Source organism: Carcharodon carcharias, chromosome 2 (genome assembly GCF_017639515.1).
Source record: "Carcharodon carcharias isolate sCarCar2 chromosome 2, sCarCar2.pri, whole genome shotgun sequence".
Taxonomy (NCBI): Eukaryota; Metazoa; Chordata; class Chondrichthyes; order Lamniformes; family Lamnidae; genus Carcharodon; species Carcharodon carcharias.
Window position 1 is genome coordinate 153,398,502 of NC_054468.1, and position 18,173 is coordinate 153,416,674.

Sequence of the window (18,173 nt, forward strand, 5' to 3'; positions counted from 1 at the left end):
CTTCTGCCACGACCACTGAGGAGACACAAAACCGCTAGAATATCAATGCTGATGAGCTGCCCTCACTCAATGGTGTTCCTTGAGGAAAAAGGGTTAGAAACACTTACATCACACACTTCCAATGAAGATTTAAACACATCTCCCTGACAGCTCAGAAGGGTGTGGAGACCAGTTCAACTGAGGCTGACGTCACAGGAATGTTAATCTCACAGTGGGACACGATCACTGAGTGGGAGGATGGCAAAACATCTGCAATAGAGGATTCCAATGTACAAAATCACAACACCTTCAGTTGACCAAAATATTTACATAACCATCAAATGTATTCACAAAAGTGTAATTTCTTTACATGTATAGCACACACGTGGCCCAAAAGTGACATCCAATTTTCTTAATTTTCCTAACCCTACTGCTACGCCTGGGTGCAGCACCAACCTCTGCAGCAGAGGTGGAGGCAGCCTGCAGGCTGCTGCGTCTTGATGTCTGTGATGACCTTGGCGGATGTCCTCTGGTGGCCTAAGGCCTGAGGGCCCTGGCCTGATGAGGGTCACCTGCTCAGGGGCAGAAAAGCCCTCAGTGGTCTGAGCAGTTGGAATAGATGGGGTCACTGGCAGAGGGGGCTGTGAGCAGCTGCACACCCTTGGAGTGTCCTGAGAGGAGGCCCCTGAGGTGTCTGGCTGATGCTCATCCTCCCTTTGGGTGCCCGAGGGCCCTGCCCTGACTCCTGCAGACGATGGTGCACTTGGAGAGAGGTCAAGGTACCTCATCCCCATATCACCTACAACTTGATGCTGCCCACCAGGGTGTGTGGTCATGGAGTGCAGGGCCAAGCGCAAATCCGGCAAGAGCTGCTGGATCAAGGTCTCCATGATTGTTGCCAGCCTTCCCATGGTGATGTCGAGGTGCTTGCATGCCAGAGCCATGACATCACACAGAATACAGATGGCCTCCTCCATTGTTTGCTCTAGTCTGCTGAGTGACTGTTGAATCTCTGCCTGATGTTCCACTGCCTGTCGTTGCATCTCCAGTATTGAGATGGAGGCCGCTTCCAGAGGCTCATCATCTGACTGAGTGAGTGGCCGGTCTCCAGCAGCTCTCCAAGTGCCAGAGACCTGGGCTGCCCCTGCCTCTGACTGCTGCAGGGATGTGTCAGTGAGTTGTTCTCCAGAAAGTGAGCCCGACCATAATCTATAGCTGTGCCCCACCAGCTTGTGTGCCTCTGAGCTGGTGGAGGGTACGTGTGAGCTGTGACGGTTCTTCCAGAGCTCCTTCTTCACTCATGTTCTTGGTGCTCAGACTGCCTTGTGGGCCTCAATCTGCTGGTTCCTAGAAAATAGAAAATAGAGTTTCAGTTGATGAGCATGAGCTATATAAGGCTCACTGCGATTGACACGATTTGATGAGGTAATGGAGCTCTAATCCATATTAGGTTGCTGGGGGAGGCTGATGTCCCCTTCCCCACAGGAGTAATTCTTATCCACACCAGCCAGCTTGGTTGCAGTCTCCTCAAACTCAGCGAGGGCAATAATGTCAGCCGTCATTGTCCCGGTCTGTGATCTCTCACGCCTGTTGTGCGCCAGCTTGGCCTGTATGAAGAAGGAAAAAAGGCATGTGATGAGAAGGGATGGAGCAGAGGCTGGATGAGATGTATGTCCCCTGTGTGTCGTGAAGAAGAGCCGGGGATGGAGTGCGAGCAACATGGTAGGTGGAATGGTGGGGATGTGAAAGTCCCCATGAGAGAATGAGTGTTGATATGTGTCCCCCGCTAATGGTTGTGTGAGATCCCTGAAGAAAGTAACTATTTGAGTGCATGATGTCATGATAAGAGTTTGATATTGGAGGGAGTTGAAGGGTCACTTACCCTGGTGGAGTGGACAAGATCATTCATCCTCTTCCTGCACAGGATGGTGTTTCGGGTGCGGTTGCCAGCTCTGCATCGGCCTCCCTGGCCAGAGATATGAGCCTGCTGTGCTTGCTGGAACCATCCCTCGGATACTGGACATGCCTGTGCACCCACTCTCCTCTGATCAAGGCCTGGAGGTCCTGGTGGGTGAAGCAGCTGCTCCCTTCTTCTTGAGGCTTTTGGCCTTGTTCATGTGACTGGAAGACACCTCTGCACGTGTCTTGAAGACAGGTGGGCTGGAGAGAGTGAGATATATGTATTGGACTGGCGTTTAAATGTGGTGCCCAGGCCTTTGACCCCGCCAACTGACGGCGGGCAGATTAATCAGATCCTGACCCACCCAGGTGATTCGGCCTGTGCATTATTAATGAGCTTCCAAGTGCAGAATCGGGTGTGAGTTCCCATCATTCTGGCCAGTGGAGTGGGCGCCTCTGAAACCACCCACCCTGCTGGCCAGAAAATTCCGCCCATAGAGTACACAAGCAAGGAAGTTATGTTAATCTTGTATAAAACACTGGTCAGGCCTCAACTGGAGTATTGCATCCAGTTCTGGGGTCCACTCTTTAGAAAGGATGTGAAGGTATTAGAGAGATCGCAGAAAAGATTCACGAGAGTGGTTCCAGGCTTAAGGAACTTCAATTACGTAAATAGATTGGAGAAGCTGGGACTGTTTTCCTGGGACAATAGAAGGTTCAGAGGAGATTTGCCTGGAAGTGTGGTGGAGGCAGGTTCAATTGTGGCATTCAAGAGGGTATTAGATGATTATTTGAATAGAAACAAGGTGCAGGGGTATGGGGAAAAGGCAGGGCAATGGCACTAAGTCATAATGCTCTCTTGGGGAGCTGGTGCAGACACGATGGACCGAATGGCCTCCTTCTGTGCCATTAAGATTCTGTGATTTGATAGAGGCATTCAAAATCATGAGGGCGCTGGACAGAGTGAAGAGGCAAAAGTTGTTTCCATTGGCGGAAGGATCGAGAACAAGAGGGCATACATTTAAAGTAATTGGCAATAGAAGCAATGGTGACATGAGGAAAACTTTTTCACGCAGCAAGTGGTTAAGATCTGGAATGCGCAGCCTGAAAGTGTGGTAGAGGCAGGTTCAATCGAGGCATTCAAGAGGGAATTAGATTATTATCTGAAAAGGAAAAATGTGCAGGGCTACAAGGAGAAGGCCAGGGAGTGTTTAATGCTCCTTCGGAGACCCAGCGCAGACACGATGGACCAAATGGCCTCCTTCTATGCCGTAACCATTCTGTGATTTATGGGAGGGTGTCCTATTGCACACCTGATAATTGTATCAATGAGATTATGATAATAGTCCTCCATTCTATTGCAGTGCATCAACTGACAGAATGGCCTGATTTTACCAAGATGATGGATGCTGGTGTTTTTCTACTCACACTTTTGTACTCTTAGGCCATGTCTGATAGGAACTGGATTGAGCTGTCAAAGCCCCCATCAACTGCAATACCCTCATCAACCCTCTGTTACCTCATCAAAAAAGTTAATAAAGGTGGTTAAACATGATTTGCACTTAACAAATCCGTGCTGACTTTCCTTAAGTAATCTAAACTTTTCCAAGTGACCGTTAATGTTGTCTTGGATTAATGTTTCCTAAAGCTTTCCTAACACCAACTGCAAATTGGTTGCACTGTGTTTTTAATAAATTCCAATCTACCTCCATGGCTAAGGTACATCCTCAGAAATCAACATAAAACACTATGGTCGTGTTATCTCATTTCTTAGGAATGCATAAGAACTGGATATAGAATCAACATACAGCAAAGAGGAAATGGCTGTTAATTTAATACAGTCAACATACTGTTTGCAACTGGTTAAAATTATTTTTCCAATACAATGTGACTGGTAGAAATTATTTATGACTAGATATATAGCTGGTGAATAACACTATGTCAGCTAGGTAGTTATATTCAGTTTGCTAGTCCATTAATTGCTAACGAAATCTACGGTGAGTACAGTTGAAGGGACAAAGTTCCTGATGAGTAGGTACCGTGAAAGAATAACCTGAATTTCAACTCAAAAAAAATATCAACAGTGAATACATCAGGCTGATAGTTGCTATATCTTGTTCTTGTTGTAGGATCCAAAGCTGCTTATGATTCAGAATTACACATCATACATGAAAGGATGGCTGGTCAAAATTGGATGTTCTCCAAGAATGTGGCACTTCACTGTGTTCCTAAAGGTGGAAAAGTACTGACCAAGGATCAAAGTTTGGCATTTTGTTGACTTGTGAGTTACTGGAGAGAGAATAACTTTTGAGTATCAGGCTGAAAAGAAAAAGGCACAATCAATTTATGAAGTGGCAAGAGGAACGCGTGAAAAAATGTTCTGAACTGGAGACAGGAATACGCTGGAGATGAATTTGATATCAAACTGTCAAACCATAAACACAACTCAATTGTAAGAAGTTGAGCCTACTACGGTTGCACAATTAAAATCACTTCTCTCTCTTTCCCTTGGTTTGGGATCCTGTTTTGACTCACACATTTAAAAACTGTGTAGTTGAATTGTCAAACAGTAGTGACACTCACACCAGATAGATGCCAGAATGGCATTGGAAATTGATATCAAATCTCTCAAAGGTCTAGAACGTGAGAAGGTTCTGGAAGTCCTGCATCGAGATGAAATTCTACGTAAAGCTGAACAAGAACGGATAAGGTGAGTAGTATAAAAATCTTAATGATTCTTCAAAAGAGAATTATCATTGCTGCAGTGAGGTAACCATGACTTACGCATCAAAGAAAATGTTAGAATTATGATGAATTATGTATGGTGAAATCAAAGCAACATTTAGCATCAAAGTATTGATAGCAAAGTAACATTACACTGTGGTATTGACCAAATGATAAACCATAGCTTGAAGGTACTGTACAGGAAAAATTGATGGCACATCAATTGCAAGATATGAAAGACTCAAATGACAGGCAACCTGATTAATTTATATCTGTGGACTGATACCAATCAAGTGGATTAATGGTTTGATATCAGTTCTTTTCGTGGTTCGGTTTTACAAATTACTGTGTTGATGGTGCCATTTTAAGCTATAAACAGTATGGAAATAAATGGAACTGATTTTTTGTAGAAGTCTGAGCATAATTTAAATTTACCTCAGGAAACTTGCTGATTATCAATAACTTAGATGAAAGGAATCCAAGTCAGTTGAAGGCACAAAGTTGAGGGACAGAGTAAGTGGTGGAGATGGGAGCAGGACATTACAAAAGGAAATTGACAGATTAAGAAAGACTGGACACAAGTATGGCAGATGAAGCTTAATGTGGGGAAGTGTGAGGTCATCCAATTTTCACTGAAGAATGATAGATCAGAGTGTTTTCTAAGTGCAATGTTTGCCTTTATCTCAAAGGGGCTGGAATATAAAGGATGGAAGTTATGTTAAAGCATTGGTTAGACTGCTCTGAAATATTGCATGAAGTTTTGGACACCATACCTCAGGATGGTTATATTTGCCTTGGAGACTTAGAGATTTACTGGTATGATACTGGAGCTAAAGGATTAAATGATGAGGAAAGGCTTATATTCATTTGAGCATAGGAAGGGTGATCTAATTGAGATGTTTAAGATGATTAAAGTGCTTTATAGGGTAAAGTGAGGCAAGCAATTCTTCTACTAGGGAAGGCCAGAACAAGGGGGCATAATCTTAAATTTAGAGATTGGCCATTCAGGGGTTAAGTCCAGAAGCATTTCTTCATATAAATGGTAGGGCAGATTTGGAACTAACTCCCAGAAAAGGCTAAAAACAAAAAAACTGCGGATGCTGGAAATCCAAAACAAAAACAGAATTACCTGGAAAAACTCAGCAGGTCTGGCAGCATCGGCGGAGAAGAAAAGAGTTGACGTTTCGAGTCCTCATGACCCTTCGACAGAACTTGAGTTCGAGTCCAGGAAAGAGCTGAAATATAAGCTGGTTTAAGGTGTGTGTGTGGGGGGCGGAGAGATAGAGAGACAGAGAGGTGGAGGGGGTTGGTGTGGTTGTAGCGACAAACAAGCAGTGATAGAAGCAGATCATCAAAAGATGTCAACAACAATAGTACAATAGAACACATAGGTGTTAAAGTTAAAGTTGGTGATATTATCTAAACGAATGTGCTAATTAAGAATGGATGGTAGGGCACTCAAGGTATAGCTCTAGTGGGTTTTTTTTTATATAATGGAAATAGGTGGGAAAAGGAAAATCTTTATAATTTATTGGGAAAAAAAAAAAGAAGGGGGAAACAGAAAGGGGGTGGGGATGGGGGAGGGGACTCATGACCTAAAGTTGTTGAATTCAATATTCAGTCCGGAAGGCTGTAAAGTCCCTAGTCGGAAGATGAGGTGTTGTTCCTCCAGTTTACGTTGGGCTTCACTGGAACAATGCAGCAAGCCAAGGACAGACATGTGGGCAAGAGAGCAGGGTGGAGTGTTAAAATGGCAAGCGACAGGGAGGTTTGGGTCATTCTTGCGGACAGACCGCAAGAATGACCCAAACCTCCCTGTCGCTTGCCATTTTAACACTCCACCCTGCTCTCTTGCCCACATGTCTGTCCTTGGCTTGCTGCATTGTTCCAGTGAAGCCCAACGCAAACTGGAGGAACAACACCTCATCTTCCGACTAGGCACTTTACAGCCTTCCGGACTGAATATTGAATTCAACAACTTTAGGTCGTGAGTCCCCTCCCCCATCCCCACCCCCTTTCTGTTTCCCCCTTTTTTTTTCCCAATAAATTATAAAGATTTTCCTTTTCCCACCTATTTCCATTATATAAAATAAAAAAAAACCCACTAGAGCTATACCTTGAGTGCCCTACCATCCATTCTTAATTAGCACATTCGTTTAGATAATATCACCAACTTTAACTTTAACACCTATGTGTTCTATTGTACTATTGTTGTTGACATCTTTTGATGATCTGCTTCTATCACTGCTTGTTTGTCGCTACAACCACACCAACCCCCTCCACCTCTCTGTCTCTCTATCTCTCCGCCCCCCACACACACACCTTAAACCAGCTTATATTTCAGCTCTTTCCTGGACTCGAACTCAAGTTCTGTCGAAGGGTCATGAGGACTCGAAACGTCAACTCTTTTCTTCTCCGCCGATGCTGCCAGACCTGCTGAGTTTTTCCAGGTAATTCTGTTTTTGTCCCAGAAAAGGCTGTTGAGGTTAAGCCAATTGAAAATGTCAAAATGAAATTGACAGATTTTTGTTAGGCAAAGGATATGGAACACAGGCCAGTAATTGGGGCTAAAATACAGATTAGCCACTATCTAATTGAATCGGGCAATAGGCTAAAAGGTCTACCCTGGTTCTTATGCTCCTACTAATCTATAAGTAACGTGGATGATTATAATGATTTCTTAAGATAAGTTTGAAGTAGACAAAATTGCCCATTAAATTAACGAAATCAACGGAGACAAGTGAAAAATTTAAAATACATGCATGGAAATAAAAAGAAAAATTTGCATTTATAAAGTGCTTTTCACAACCACTGGATGTCTCTAAATGTTTTACAGGTAATGAAGTACTTTTTGAAGTTTAGTCATTGCTATAATGTAGGAATGCGGTAGCTAATTTGCGTTTAGCAAACGCCCATAAACAGCAATATGATAAAGACCGGATAATCTGTTTTTTGTGATGTTGGTTGAGGGATAAATATTGGCCTGATCTTCTTTAAAATAACGTCATGAGATCTTTTGCACCCAGCGGAGTAGGCCTTGGTTTAAGGTCTCATCCAAAAGACAGATGACTTAAACCTCAGTGAGAAACGTGTCCATGACATTGGAGTACTGTAACTAACAGCCAAGCAACTTCTGCGTAACTCTGTCAGGAAGAGTTTTGAAAGTTCAGGATTGATTACTCATTGATCACCCTGTTATGAGGTCATCTGTTAGAGAAGGCACAGGAGTTTCAAAGACGGACCAAATGAATGTTATATTTCTTACCTAATTCACCTATCACTACACACCTCAAACATCAAGTTCACTCAGCCAAGCATCCAGTCCTCGCAGCTCAGTATCCAACTCATCCACCCAATACACAACTCATCCAGCTGAACATCGAAACAGCAGCCCAGATTCCAACCCACACAGTTCTGCAACCAACCCATCTAATGCAACATCCAAATACTGCCCTCATCCAAATCTGACTCACCAAACCAACTTGCATGCACCCAGCCCAACATCTAACCATCAAACCGACACACAGCACAACATACAACTCAACAGTCCAACACACAAGTCACCCAGTCCAACACACAAGTCACCCAGACCAGCTCCTAAACCACTCAGCCCAACCCAGCATATAACTCACTTGGTTCAGCATCCTGATCACCTAGGCCAAGATCCAAATCAATCAGTCCAACAGCTAAATCACACAGACCAAAATTCAACACATCCAGCCCAACAATGAACCCTAACCAAGTTATAACACATCCAACCCAAAATTCAACACACCCATCCCAACATTCAACACATCCAGTCCAATATTCAATACACACGGCCCAACATTCAACACACCCAAGCCCAAACATCTGACCCATCGAGCCCAACAATCAATACACCCAGTCCAATATTCAACACACCCGGCCCAACATCTAACCCAGCGAGCCCAAAATTCAACACACCCAGCCCAACATTCAGCACACCCAGCCCAACGTTTAGCACAACGAGCCCAAAAGTATTGAGCAAACTATTGGGATTAAAGGGTGACAAGTCCCCAGGACCGGATGCCTTCATCCCAGGGTCTTAAAGGAAGTGGCAGTGGAGATAATGGATGCATTAGCTATAATATTCCAAAATTCCTTGGGTTCTGGAAAGGTTCCAGTGGATTGGAAAAATGCTAATATAATGCCCTTATTCAAAAAAAGGTGGTGGGGGGGGGGGGGAGGCAGAAAGTGGGAAACTATAGAGCAGTTAGTTTAACGTCTGTCACTGGGAAATTGTTGGAATCCATTATTAAGGAAGTAGTAATGGGGCATTTGAAAAGTCAAAATGCAATCCATCAGAGTCAGCATGGTTTTATGAAGAGTAAATCGTGTTTGACTAATTTGCTAGAGTTCTTTGAAGATGTGACAAGCAAAGTGGATAATGGGGATCCTATAGATATAGTATATCTGGGCTTCCAGAAGGCATATGATAAGGTACCCACAAAAGATTAATACACAAGATAAAATCACATGGAGTTAAGGATAATATATTAGCTTGGATAGAAAATTGGCTAACCAACAGAAAGCAGAAAGTCGGAATAAATGGGCCTTTTTCTGGATGGCAATCTGTAACTAGTGGGGTGCCACAGGGCTCGGTCCTTGGGCCCCAACCATTTACAATCTATATTAATGACGGATTCAGGGATAGAAGATACTATAGCTAAATTTTCAGATGACACCAAAATAGGTGGGAAAGTAAGTTGCAATGAAGAAATAAGAAAGTTACAAATGGATATGGACAAGTTAGATGAATGGGCCAAAATTTGGCAGATGGACTTTAACGTGGATAAGTGTGAGGTTATCCATTTTAGTTGGCTGAATAAAAAGGCGACTTATTTTTTAAATGGAGAGAAACTTCAGAATGCTTCAGTGCAGAGGGGTCTGGGTGTCCTCATGCATGAATCGCTGAAAGCTAGTATGCAGGTACAGCAGGTAATAAGGAAGGCAAATGGAATTTTGGCATTTATTGCTAAAGGAATAGAGTATAAAAATAGGGAAGTGTTGTTGCAACTGTACAAGGCATTGGTGAGACCGCACCTGGACTACTGTGCACAGTTTTGGTCCCCTTACTTGAGGAAGGATGTAGTTGCCTTGGAGGCAGTTCAGAGGTTCACTAGTTTGATTCCAGAGATGCGGGGCTTGCCTTATGAGGAGAGATTGAGCAGTTTAGGCCTATACTTGCTAGGGTTTAGAAAGATGACAGTAGATCTAATTGAGGTATATAAGATGCTAAAGGGGATAGACAAAGTAGATGTGGAGTGGATGTTTCCCTTTCTGGGGCATTCTAGAATGAGAGGCCATAGTTTTAGGCTAAAGGATGGTAGATTTATGTCAGAGATGAGGAGGAATTACTTTTCTCAAAGGGTCGTGAATCTGTGGAATTCACCACCTCAGAATGCATTGGATGCAGGGATGCTGAGTAAATTTAAGGAGGAGATAGACATATTTTTAACTAGTAACACTTTGAAAGGTTATGGGGAGAGGGTGGGAAATTGGAGTTGAGGCCGAATTGAGATCAACCATGATCGTATTGAATGGAGGGGCAGGCACGAGGGGCTGAATTGCTTACTCCTGCTCCTAGTTCTTATGCTCAGCACACCCAGCCCAATGTTCCCACCCCCAGCCCAACATTCAACACCCCCAGCCCAATGTTCAGCACATAAGAACAAAAGGGAAAGAGTAAGTAAAGTGAGTGTCGGTCCTATAGATAGTGACAGTCGGAGTTAATCGTGGATAATAAGGAAATGGCGGAAGAAATTAACAAATATTTTGCTTCTGTGTTCATTATAGAAGATACAAAAAACATTCCAGTAATAGCTGCAAATCAGGAGGTGAACGGGGGATAGGAACTTGGTGAAATTGAAATCACCAGTCAAATAGTACTGAGCAAATTGGTGGAACTGCAGGCTAGCAAGTCTCTGAGTCCCAGTGGACTACATCCTAGGGTCTTAAAAGTGGTGGCCAATGAGGTAGTCGATGTGCTGGTGTTAATTTTTACAAAATTAGCTAGATTCTGGAAAGGTTCCATCAGACTGGAAAGTAGCAAATATAACCCCACTATTCAAGAAGGGAGGAAGGCAGAAAACAGGAAACTATAGGCCAGTTAGCTTGACGCCTGTAATGGGGAGGTTAATAGAATCGATCATTAAGGAGGTTATAGCTGGGCACTTAGAAGAGCTCAAGGCAATAGGGAAGAGTCAGCATGGTTTTGTGAAAGCAAAAGCATGTTTAACCAATTTATTGGACTTTTTTCAAGGTTTAACATGTGTAGTGGATAAAGGGGAGCCTGGAGGTGTACTGTACTTGGGTTTCCAGAAGTCATTTGATTAGGTGCTAAATCAAAGAATATTATGGAAAATAAAAGCACAAGGTGTAGTGGGTAAAATATTAGCATGGATAGAATATTGGCTGGCTGGCTGGCAGAAAGCAGAGAGTATGTCTAAATGGGCCCTTTTCTGATTGGCAGGATTTAATGAGTGGAGTCCCACAGGGGTCTGTACTGAGGTCTCAACTTTTTACGATTTACATCAATGACTTAGATGAGGGGAGTGAAGACATGGTAGCTGGATTTGCAGATGACACAAAGATAGGTAGGAAAGTATGTTGTGAAGAGGACATGGGGAGGTTGCAGATGGATATAGATAGGTTGAGTGAGTGGAAAAGATCTGGCAAATGAAGTTTAATATGGGAAAATGTGAAGTTGTTCACTTTGGCAGGAAGGGCATAAATGGAGAACGGCTGCATAATTCTGAGGTGCAGAGGGATCTAGGTGTTCTAATGCATGAGTCACAAAAAGTTAGTATGCAGGTACAGCAAGTAAATAAGAAGGCTAATGGAATGCTATCCTTCTTCTGAGAGGGATTGAACATAAAAGTAAGAATGTTATGCTTCAGTTAAACAGGGCATTGGTGAGACCGCACTGCGAATACTGTGTGCAGTTTCGGTCTCCTTATTTAAGGAAGGATGTAAATGCATTGGAGGCGGTTCAAAGGAGGTTTACTAGATTGATACCTGGAATGAGTGAGTTGTCTTATGAGGAAAAGTTAGACAGACTGTGCTTGTTTCCACTGGAGTTTAGAAGAGTGAGGGGTGATTTGATTGAAGTATACAAGATCCTGAATGACCTTGACAAGGTGCGTGTCATAAGTATTTTTCTCCAGTTTAAAAAAGATTAAGCTAAGGAAAGGTAAAGGTTCTAGTTTTTATTTAAAGTACATAAATAATTTAATTTTTTTTTACTGTATTTAACTTAAAATAAGGGTGTTTTTTTTCAACTAGAGGCATGGCAGGGCAGCTCAGTCCCACGTTGTGTACTGTCTGCAATGTGGGAAATCCTAGATACCTCTTGCACTCTGACCGCCCACATGTGCAGGAAGTGCCACCAGCTGCAGCTACTTGAGCTCTGAGTTTTGGAGCTTGAGTGGCAGCTGGAGGCATTGAGGTGCATCCGTGAGGCTGAGGGTTTTGTGGATAGCACATTTCTAGACGTGGTCACGCCACACCTTACGGAAGTGTAGACAGAGAGGGAATGGGTAACCATCAGTCAGAAGAAAGATATCAGGCAGGTAGTCAGGAAATCCCCAGGGTGCATCTCGCTCGAGAACTATTTTTCTGTGTTGGAAAGCGGTGAGAGTGACGGTTCCTCTGGGCAGTGCAACCATGCTTATGGCACAGTGAGTGGCTCAGCCGCACAGAGGGAGAAGAAAAAGAGGGGAAGAGCAATAGTGGTAGGAGACTCAATAGTAAGGTGAACAGACAGGCGTTTCTGTGGCCGTAGATGGTATGTTGCCTCCTTGTTGCCAGGGTCAAGGATGTAACTGAATGGCTGCAGGGCATTCTAAAGGGGGAGGGCAAACAGACAGAGATCGTGGCACATATTGGTACCAACAACATAGGCAGAAAGAGGGATGAGCTCCTGCAAGCAGAATTTAGGGAGCTAGGAAGCAGATTGAAAAACAGGACCTCAAAGGTAGTAAGCTCTGGATTACTTCTGGTGCCACGCGCTAGTGAGTATAGAAATAGGAGGTTAGTCCAGATGAATGCATGGCTATAGAGATGGTGCAGGAGGGAGAGATTTAAATTTCTGGGACATTGGGACTGTTTCTAGGGGTGGGGGGGTTGGGGGGGGGGGGGGGGGGGGGGGGGGTTGGTGGGGGGTGGGGGGGTTGGTGGTGGGGGGGTGCGTGGAACTGTACAAGGTGTACAGGTTGCACCTGAACCAGAATGGGACCCCATCCTTGCGGGGAGGTTTGCTAGTGCTTTTGGGGAGCGTTTAAACTAACTTGGCAGGGGGGGATGGGATTCTGACAGGAGGTTCAGCAGGGGGAGGGGCATAGACAAAATTAGAAGAAACAGCAAGTGAGCCTGGAAGGCATAGAAATTATAGGCCAGTTAAGGCACAAGGGAGGTTGGCAAGGTTGGATGTTATTTAGTTTAATGCGAGGTGTCTGACAAATAAGGCAAATGAGTTGAGGACACAAATTAACTCATGGAAGTATGATGTCATTGCTGTCACAGAGACTTGTTTGAGAGAGGGGCAGGATTGGCAGCTTAATATTCCAGGGTAAAGGTCTTCATGTGAGACAGTGAAGGAGGTAAAAGAGGAGGGGGTATCACAATCAAAAACAGAATTACCTGGAAAAACTCAGCAGGTCTGGCAGCATCGGCGGAGAAGAAAAGAGTTGACGTTTCGAGTCCTCATGACCCTTCGACAGAACTTGAGTTCGAGTCCAGGAAAGAGCTGAAAAATAACACCTGCGGTCTGTCCGCAAGAATGACCCAAACCTCCCTGTCGCTTGCCATTTTAACACTCCACCCTGCTCTCTTGCCCACATGTCTGTCCTTGGCTTGCTGCATTGTTCCAGTGAAGCCCAACGCAAACTGGAGGAACAACACCTCATCTTCCGACTAGGGACTTTACAGCCTTCCGGACTGAATATTGAATTCAACAACTTTAGGTCGTGAGTCCCCTCCCCCATCCCCACCCCCTTTCTGTTTCCCCCTTCTTTTTTTTTTCCCAATAAATTATAAAGATTTTCCTTTTCCCACCTATTTCCATTATATAAAAAAAAAACCCACTAGAGCTATACCTTGAGTGCCCTACCATCCATTCTTAATTAGCACATTCGTTTAGATAATATCACCAACTTTAACTTTAACACCTATGTGTTCTATTGTACTATTGTTGTTGACATCTTTTGATGATCTGCTTCTATCACTGCTTGTTTGTCGCTACAACCACACCAACCCCCTCCACCTCTCTGTCTCTCTATCTCTCCGCCCCCCACACACACACCTTAAACCAGCTTATATTTCAGCTCTTTCCTGGACTCGAACTCAAGTTCTGTCGAAGGGTCATGAGGACTCGAAACGTCAACTCTTTTCTTCTCCGCCGATGCTGCCAGACCTGCTGAGTTTTTCCAGGTAATTCTGTTTTTGTTTTGGATTTCCAGCATCCGCAGTTTTTTTGTTTTTATCTCTGGGGGTATCACAATATTGATCAAGAAATTAATTACAGCAGTAAGGAGGGATGACATCTTAGAAGGCTCCTCAAACGAAGCCATATGGGTAGAGCTGAAAAACAAAAAAAAGGAGCAATCACATTGCTGGGAGTGTACTATCGGCCCCCAAACAGTCAGAGAGAAATAGAAGAGCAAATATGTAGGCAAATTTCAGAGAACTGTAAAAATAGTGGGGGTAGTAATAGTGGGGGATTTCAACTTCCCCAGCATTAACTGGATTAGTCATAGTGTGATAGGTTTAGCTGGAGCGGAATTCTTAATATGCACCCAGGAGAGCTTTTTAAGCCAGTACGTACAAGAGAGTCCTGGTCCTGGACTTAATTTTAGGGACTGAAGCCAGGCAAGTGGTAGAGGTATCAGTGGGGGACCATTTTGCAGATAGTGATCATAACTCTGTTAGATTCAAGGTTGTTATGATAAAGGACAAGGATGGGCCAGAAATCAGAGTTCTAAATTGGGGGAAGGCTGATTTTAACAAGATTAGGTATGATTTGGCCAGAGTGGACTGGGAGCAGCTACTTTTAGGTAAATCTGCACAAGAGCAGTGGGACTCATTCAAGAAGGAAATAGGGAGAGTACAGGGCCAACATATTCCAATAAAGACAAAGGGTGAGACCAGCAAATCCAGGGAACCCTGAAGCCGAAGGATATACAGGATTGGATAAAGAGAAAAAGGGAGGCTTAAGGCAGATACCGAAGGCTCAAAACAGTGGAAGCCCTAGAGGAGTGTAGAATGTGTAGGGGGGAACTTAAAAAGGAACTTAGGAGAACAAAAAGGGGGCATGAAAAAACATTGGCAGATAAAATAAAGGAAAACCCAAAGTTATTTTACAAGTACATTAAGAGTAATAGGATAACTAGGGAAAGAGTAAGGCCCATTAAGGACCATAGTGGTATTGTGTGTGTGGAGTCGGAAGACGTAGGTAGGGTTCTAAATGAATACTCTGTGTCGGTGTTCACAAGTGAGAGGAATGACGCGGGTATGGAAATCTGGCATAAGAACTGCGATATAATTAAAGAAATTAGCATAGAAATGGAGGAGGTTCTAAGTGGTCTTGCAGGCTTAATAGTATATAAATCTCCTGGCCCGGATGAAATGTATCCCAGACTGTTGAGTGAGGCATGGGAGGAGATAGCAGGGGTGCTGGCAATAATCTTCAGTACCTCTCTGGCCACAGGAGAGGTGCCAGAGGACTGGAGGACAGCCAATGTGGTACTGTTATTCAAGAAAGGAGGAAGAGATAAACCAGGAAACTACAGGCCATCAGTCTAACCTCAGTGGTGGGGAAACTATTGGAAGCAATTCTGAGGGACAGAATTAATCTACACTTGGAGAGTCAGGGATTAATCAAGGACAGTCAGCATGGACATGTCTGACCAATTTGATTGAATTTTTTGAAGAGGTGACCAGGTGTGTAGATGAGGGCAATGCATTTAACGTAGTCTACTTGGACTTCAGCAAGGCTTTTGACAAGGTCCCACGTGGTAGACTGATAACGAAGGTAAGAGCCCATGGGATCCAAGGCAATTTGGCAAATTGGATCCAGAATTGGCTGTGGCAGGAAGCAGAGGGTGATGGTCGAGGGGTGTTTTTGTGACTAGATGTCTGTATCCAGTGGGGTTCCACAGGGATCGGTATTGGGTCTCTTGCTGTTTGTGGTATATATAAACGATTTAGATTTGAATGTAGGAGGGTTGATCAGTTAGTCCGCGGATGACTTGAAAATTGATAGGGTGGTAAATAATAAGGAGGATAGCCTTAGATTGCAGGAGGATATAGACGGGCTGGTCAGATGGGCTGATCAGTGGCAAATGGAATTTAATCCGGATAACTGTGAGGTGATGCCTTTATTAGCCAAGGCATAGAATATAAGAGTAGGGAGGTTATGCTGGAACTGTATAAAATGCTGGTTAGGCCACAGCTAGAATATTGCATGCAGTTCTGGAGTCCGCATTATAGGAAGGATGTGATTGCACCAGAGAGAGTGCAGAGGAGATTTACCGGGATGTTGCCTGGACTGGATAGTTTTAGTTATGAGGAGAGATTGGATAGACTGGGGTTATTTCCCCTGGAGCAGAGGAGATTGAGGGGGGACATAATTGAGGTATATAAAATTATGAGGGGCATAGAAAGGGTAGACAGGAAGGAACTTTTAAGGCTTTGTGCCTTAATGCGAGGAGCATTTGCAATAAAGTAGATGAATTAACCACGCAGATAGATGTAAACAGGTATGATGTAGTCGGGATTACGGAGACATGGCTGCAAGGTGACCAGGGATAGGAACTGAACATCCAGGGGTATTCAGTATTTCAGAAGGACAGACAAAAACGAAAAGGCCGTGAAGTTGCATTGCTGTTTAAAGAGGAAATTAACGCATTAGTGAGGAAAGATATTAGCTCCAACAATGTGGAATCTGTATGGGTAGAGCTGAGAAACACTAAGGGGCAAAAACATTAGTGGGAGTTGAATATAGACCCCCAAACTGTACTGGTGATGTTGGGAATGGCATTGAACAGGAAATTAGTGACGCATGTAATAAAGAAACATCTGTAATTATGGGTGACTTTAATATGCATATATATATTGGGCAAATCAAATTAGTAACAATACCATAGAGGAGGAATTCCTGGAGTGTATATGGAATGTTTTTCTGGACCAATACATTGAGGAACCGAGAGAATAGGCCATCTTCGACTGGGTATTGTGTAATGAGAAAGGAATAATTGGCAATCTAGTTGTGCTTGGCCCCTTGGGGATGAGCAACCATAATATGATAGAATTCTTCATCAAGATGGAGAGTGACGTAGTTGATTCTGAGACTTGGGTCCTGAAACTTAATGAAGGAAACTATGATCGTATGAGGCGCGAATTGGCTATGATGGATTGGGAAATGTTACTTAAAGTGATGACAGTGGATAGGCAATGGCAAATATTCAAAGAGCGCATGGGTGAACTGCAAAAATTGTTTAGTCCTGTCTGGCGCAAAAGTAAAACAGAAAAGGTAGCCAAACCATGGCTTACAAGGGAAATTAGAGATAGTTTTAGATGCAAGGAAGAGGCATACAAATTGGCTAGAAAAAACAACTGGCCTAAGGATTGGGAGCAGTGTAGAATTCAGCAAAGGAGGACCAAGAGAATTATTAAGAAGGGGAAAATAGAGTATGAGAGTAAGCTTGCGAGGAACATAAAAACTGACTGTAAAGTTTCTATTGGTATGTGAAGAGTAAAAGATTGGTGAAGAGAAATGTAGGTCCCTTGCAGTCAGAAACAGGGGAATTTACAATGGGGAACAAAGAAATGGCTGACCAACTAAATACATACTTTGGTTCTGTCTTCACAAAGGAGGACACTAATAACAGAAATGTTGCGGAACACAGGGTTTAGTGAGAGGGAGGAACTGAAATAAATCAGTATTAGTAGGGAAATGGTGTTGGGGAAATTGATGGGATTGGAGGCCGATAAATCCGCGGAGCCTGATAATCTACATCCCAGAGTACTTAAGGAAGTGGCCCTAAAAATAGTGGATGCATTGGTGATCATCTTCTAAGATTCTATAGACTCTGGAACAGTTCCTACAGATTAGAGGGTAGCTAATGTAACCCACTATTAAAAAGGGAGGCAGAGAGAAAACAGGGAATTATAGACCAGTCAGCCTGATGTCGGTAATGGGGAAAATTGTAGAGTCCATTAAAAAAGATTTAATAGCTGAGCACGTGGAAAAAGTGGCAGAATCAGATAGAGTCAGCATGGATTCATGAAAGGGAAATCATGCTTGACAAATCTACTGGAATTCTTTGAGGATGTAACTAGTAGAGTTGATGAGGGAGAGCCAGTGGATGTGGTTTATTTGGACTTTCAGAAGGCTTTCAACAAAGTCCCACATAAGAGATTAGCATGTAAAATTAAAGCGCATGTGATTGGGGGTAGCATATTGAGATGGATAGAAAACTGGTTGGCAGACAGGAAACAAAGAGTAGGAATACACAGGTCTTTTTCCGAATGGCAGGCAGTGACTAGTGGGG

General features: G+C 43.5%; 1 protein-coding gene across 5 annotated transcripts in view; it reads left to right on the forward strand.

Annotated features, from left to right (window-relative positions):
* sytl3 (synaptotagmin-like 3) overlaps positions 1–18,173 on the forward strand; it is a 173,797-nt gene that overhangs the window by 23,984 nt on the left and 131,640 nt on the right. For 4 of the 5 annotated variants that reach the window (XM_041203928.1, XM_041203938.1, XM_041203917.1 and 1 more), the window contains one exon: positions 4,008–4,588. In XM_041203928.1, coding sequence (XP_041059862.1) covers positions 4,479–4,588 — 110 coding nt within the window. In that variant the 5' untranslated portion in view covers positions 4,008–4,478. Of the gene's footprint in view, positions 1–3,242; positions 3,420–4,007; positions 4,589–18,173 lie in introns of all 5 variants that reach the window. The other variant, XM_041203949.1, reaches the window with a different exon arrangement.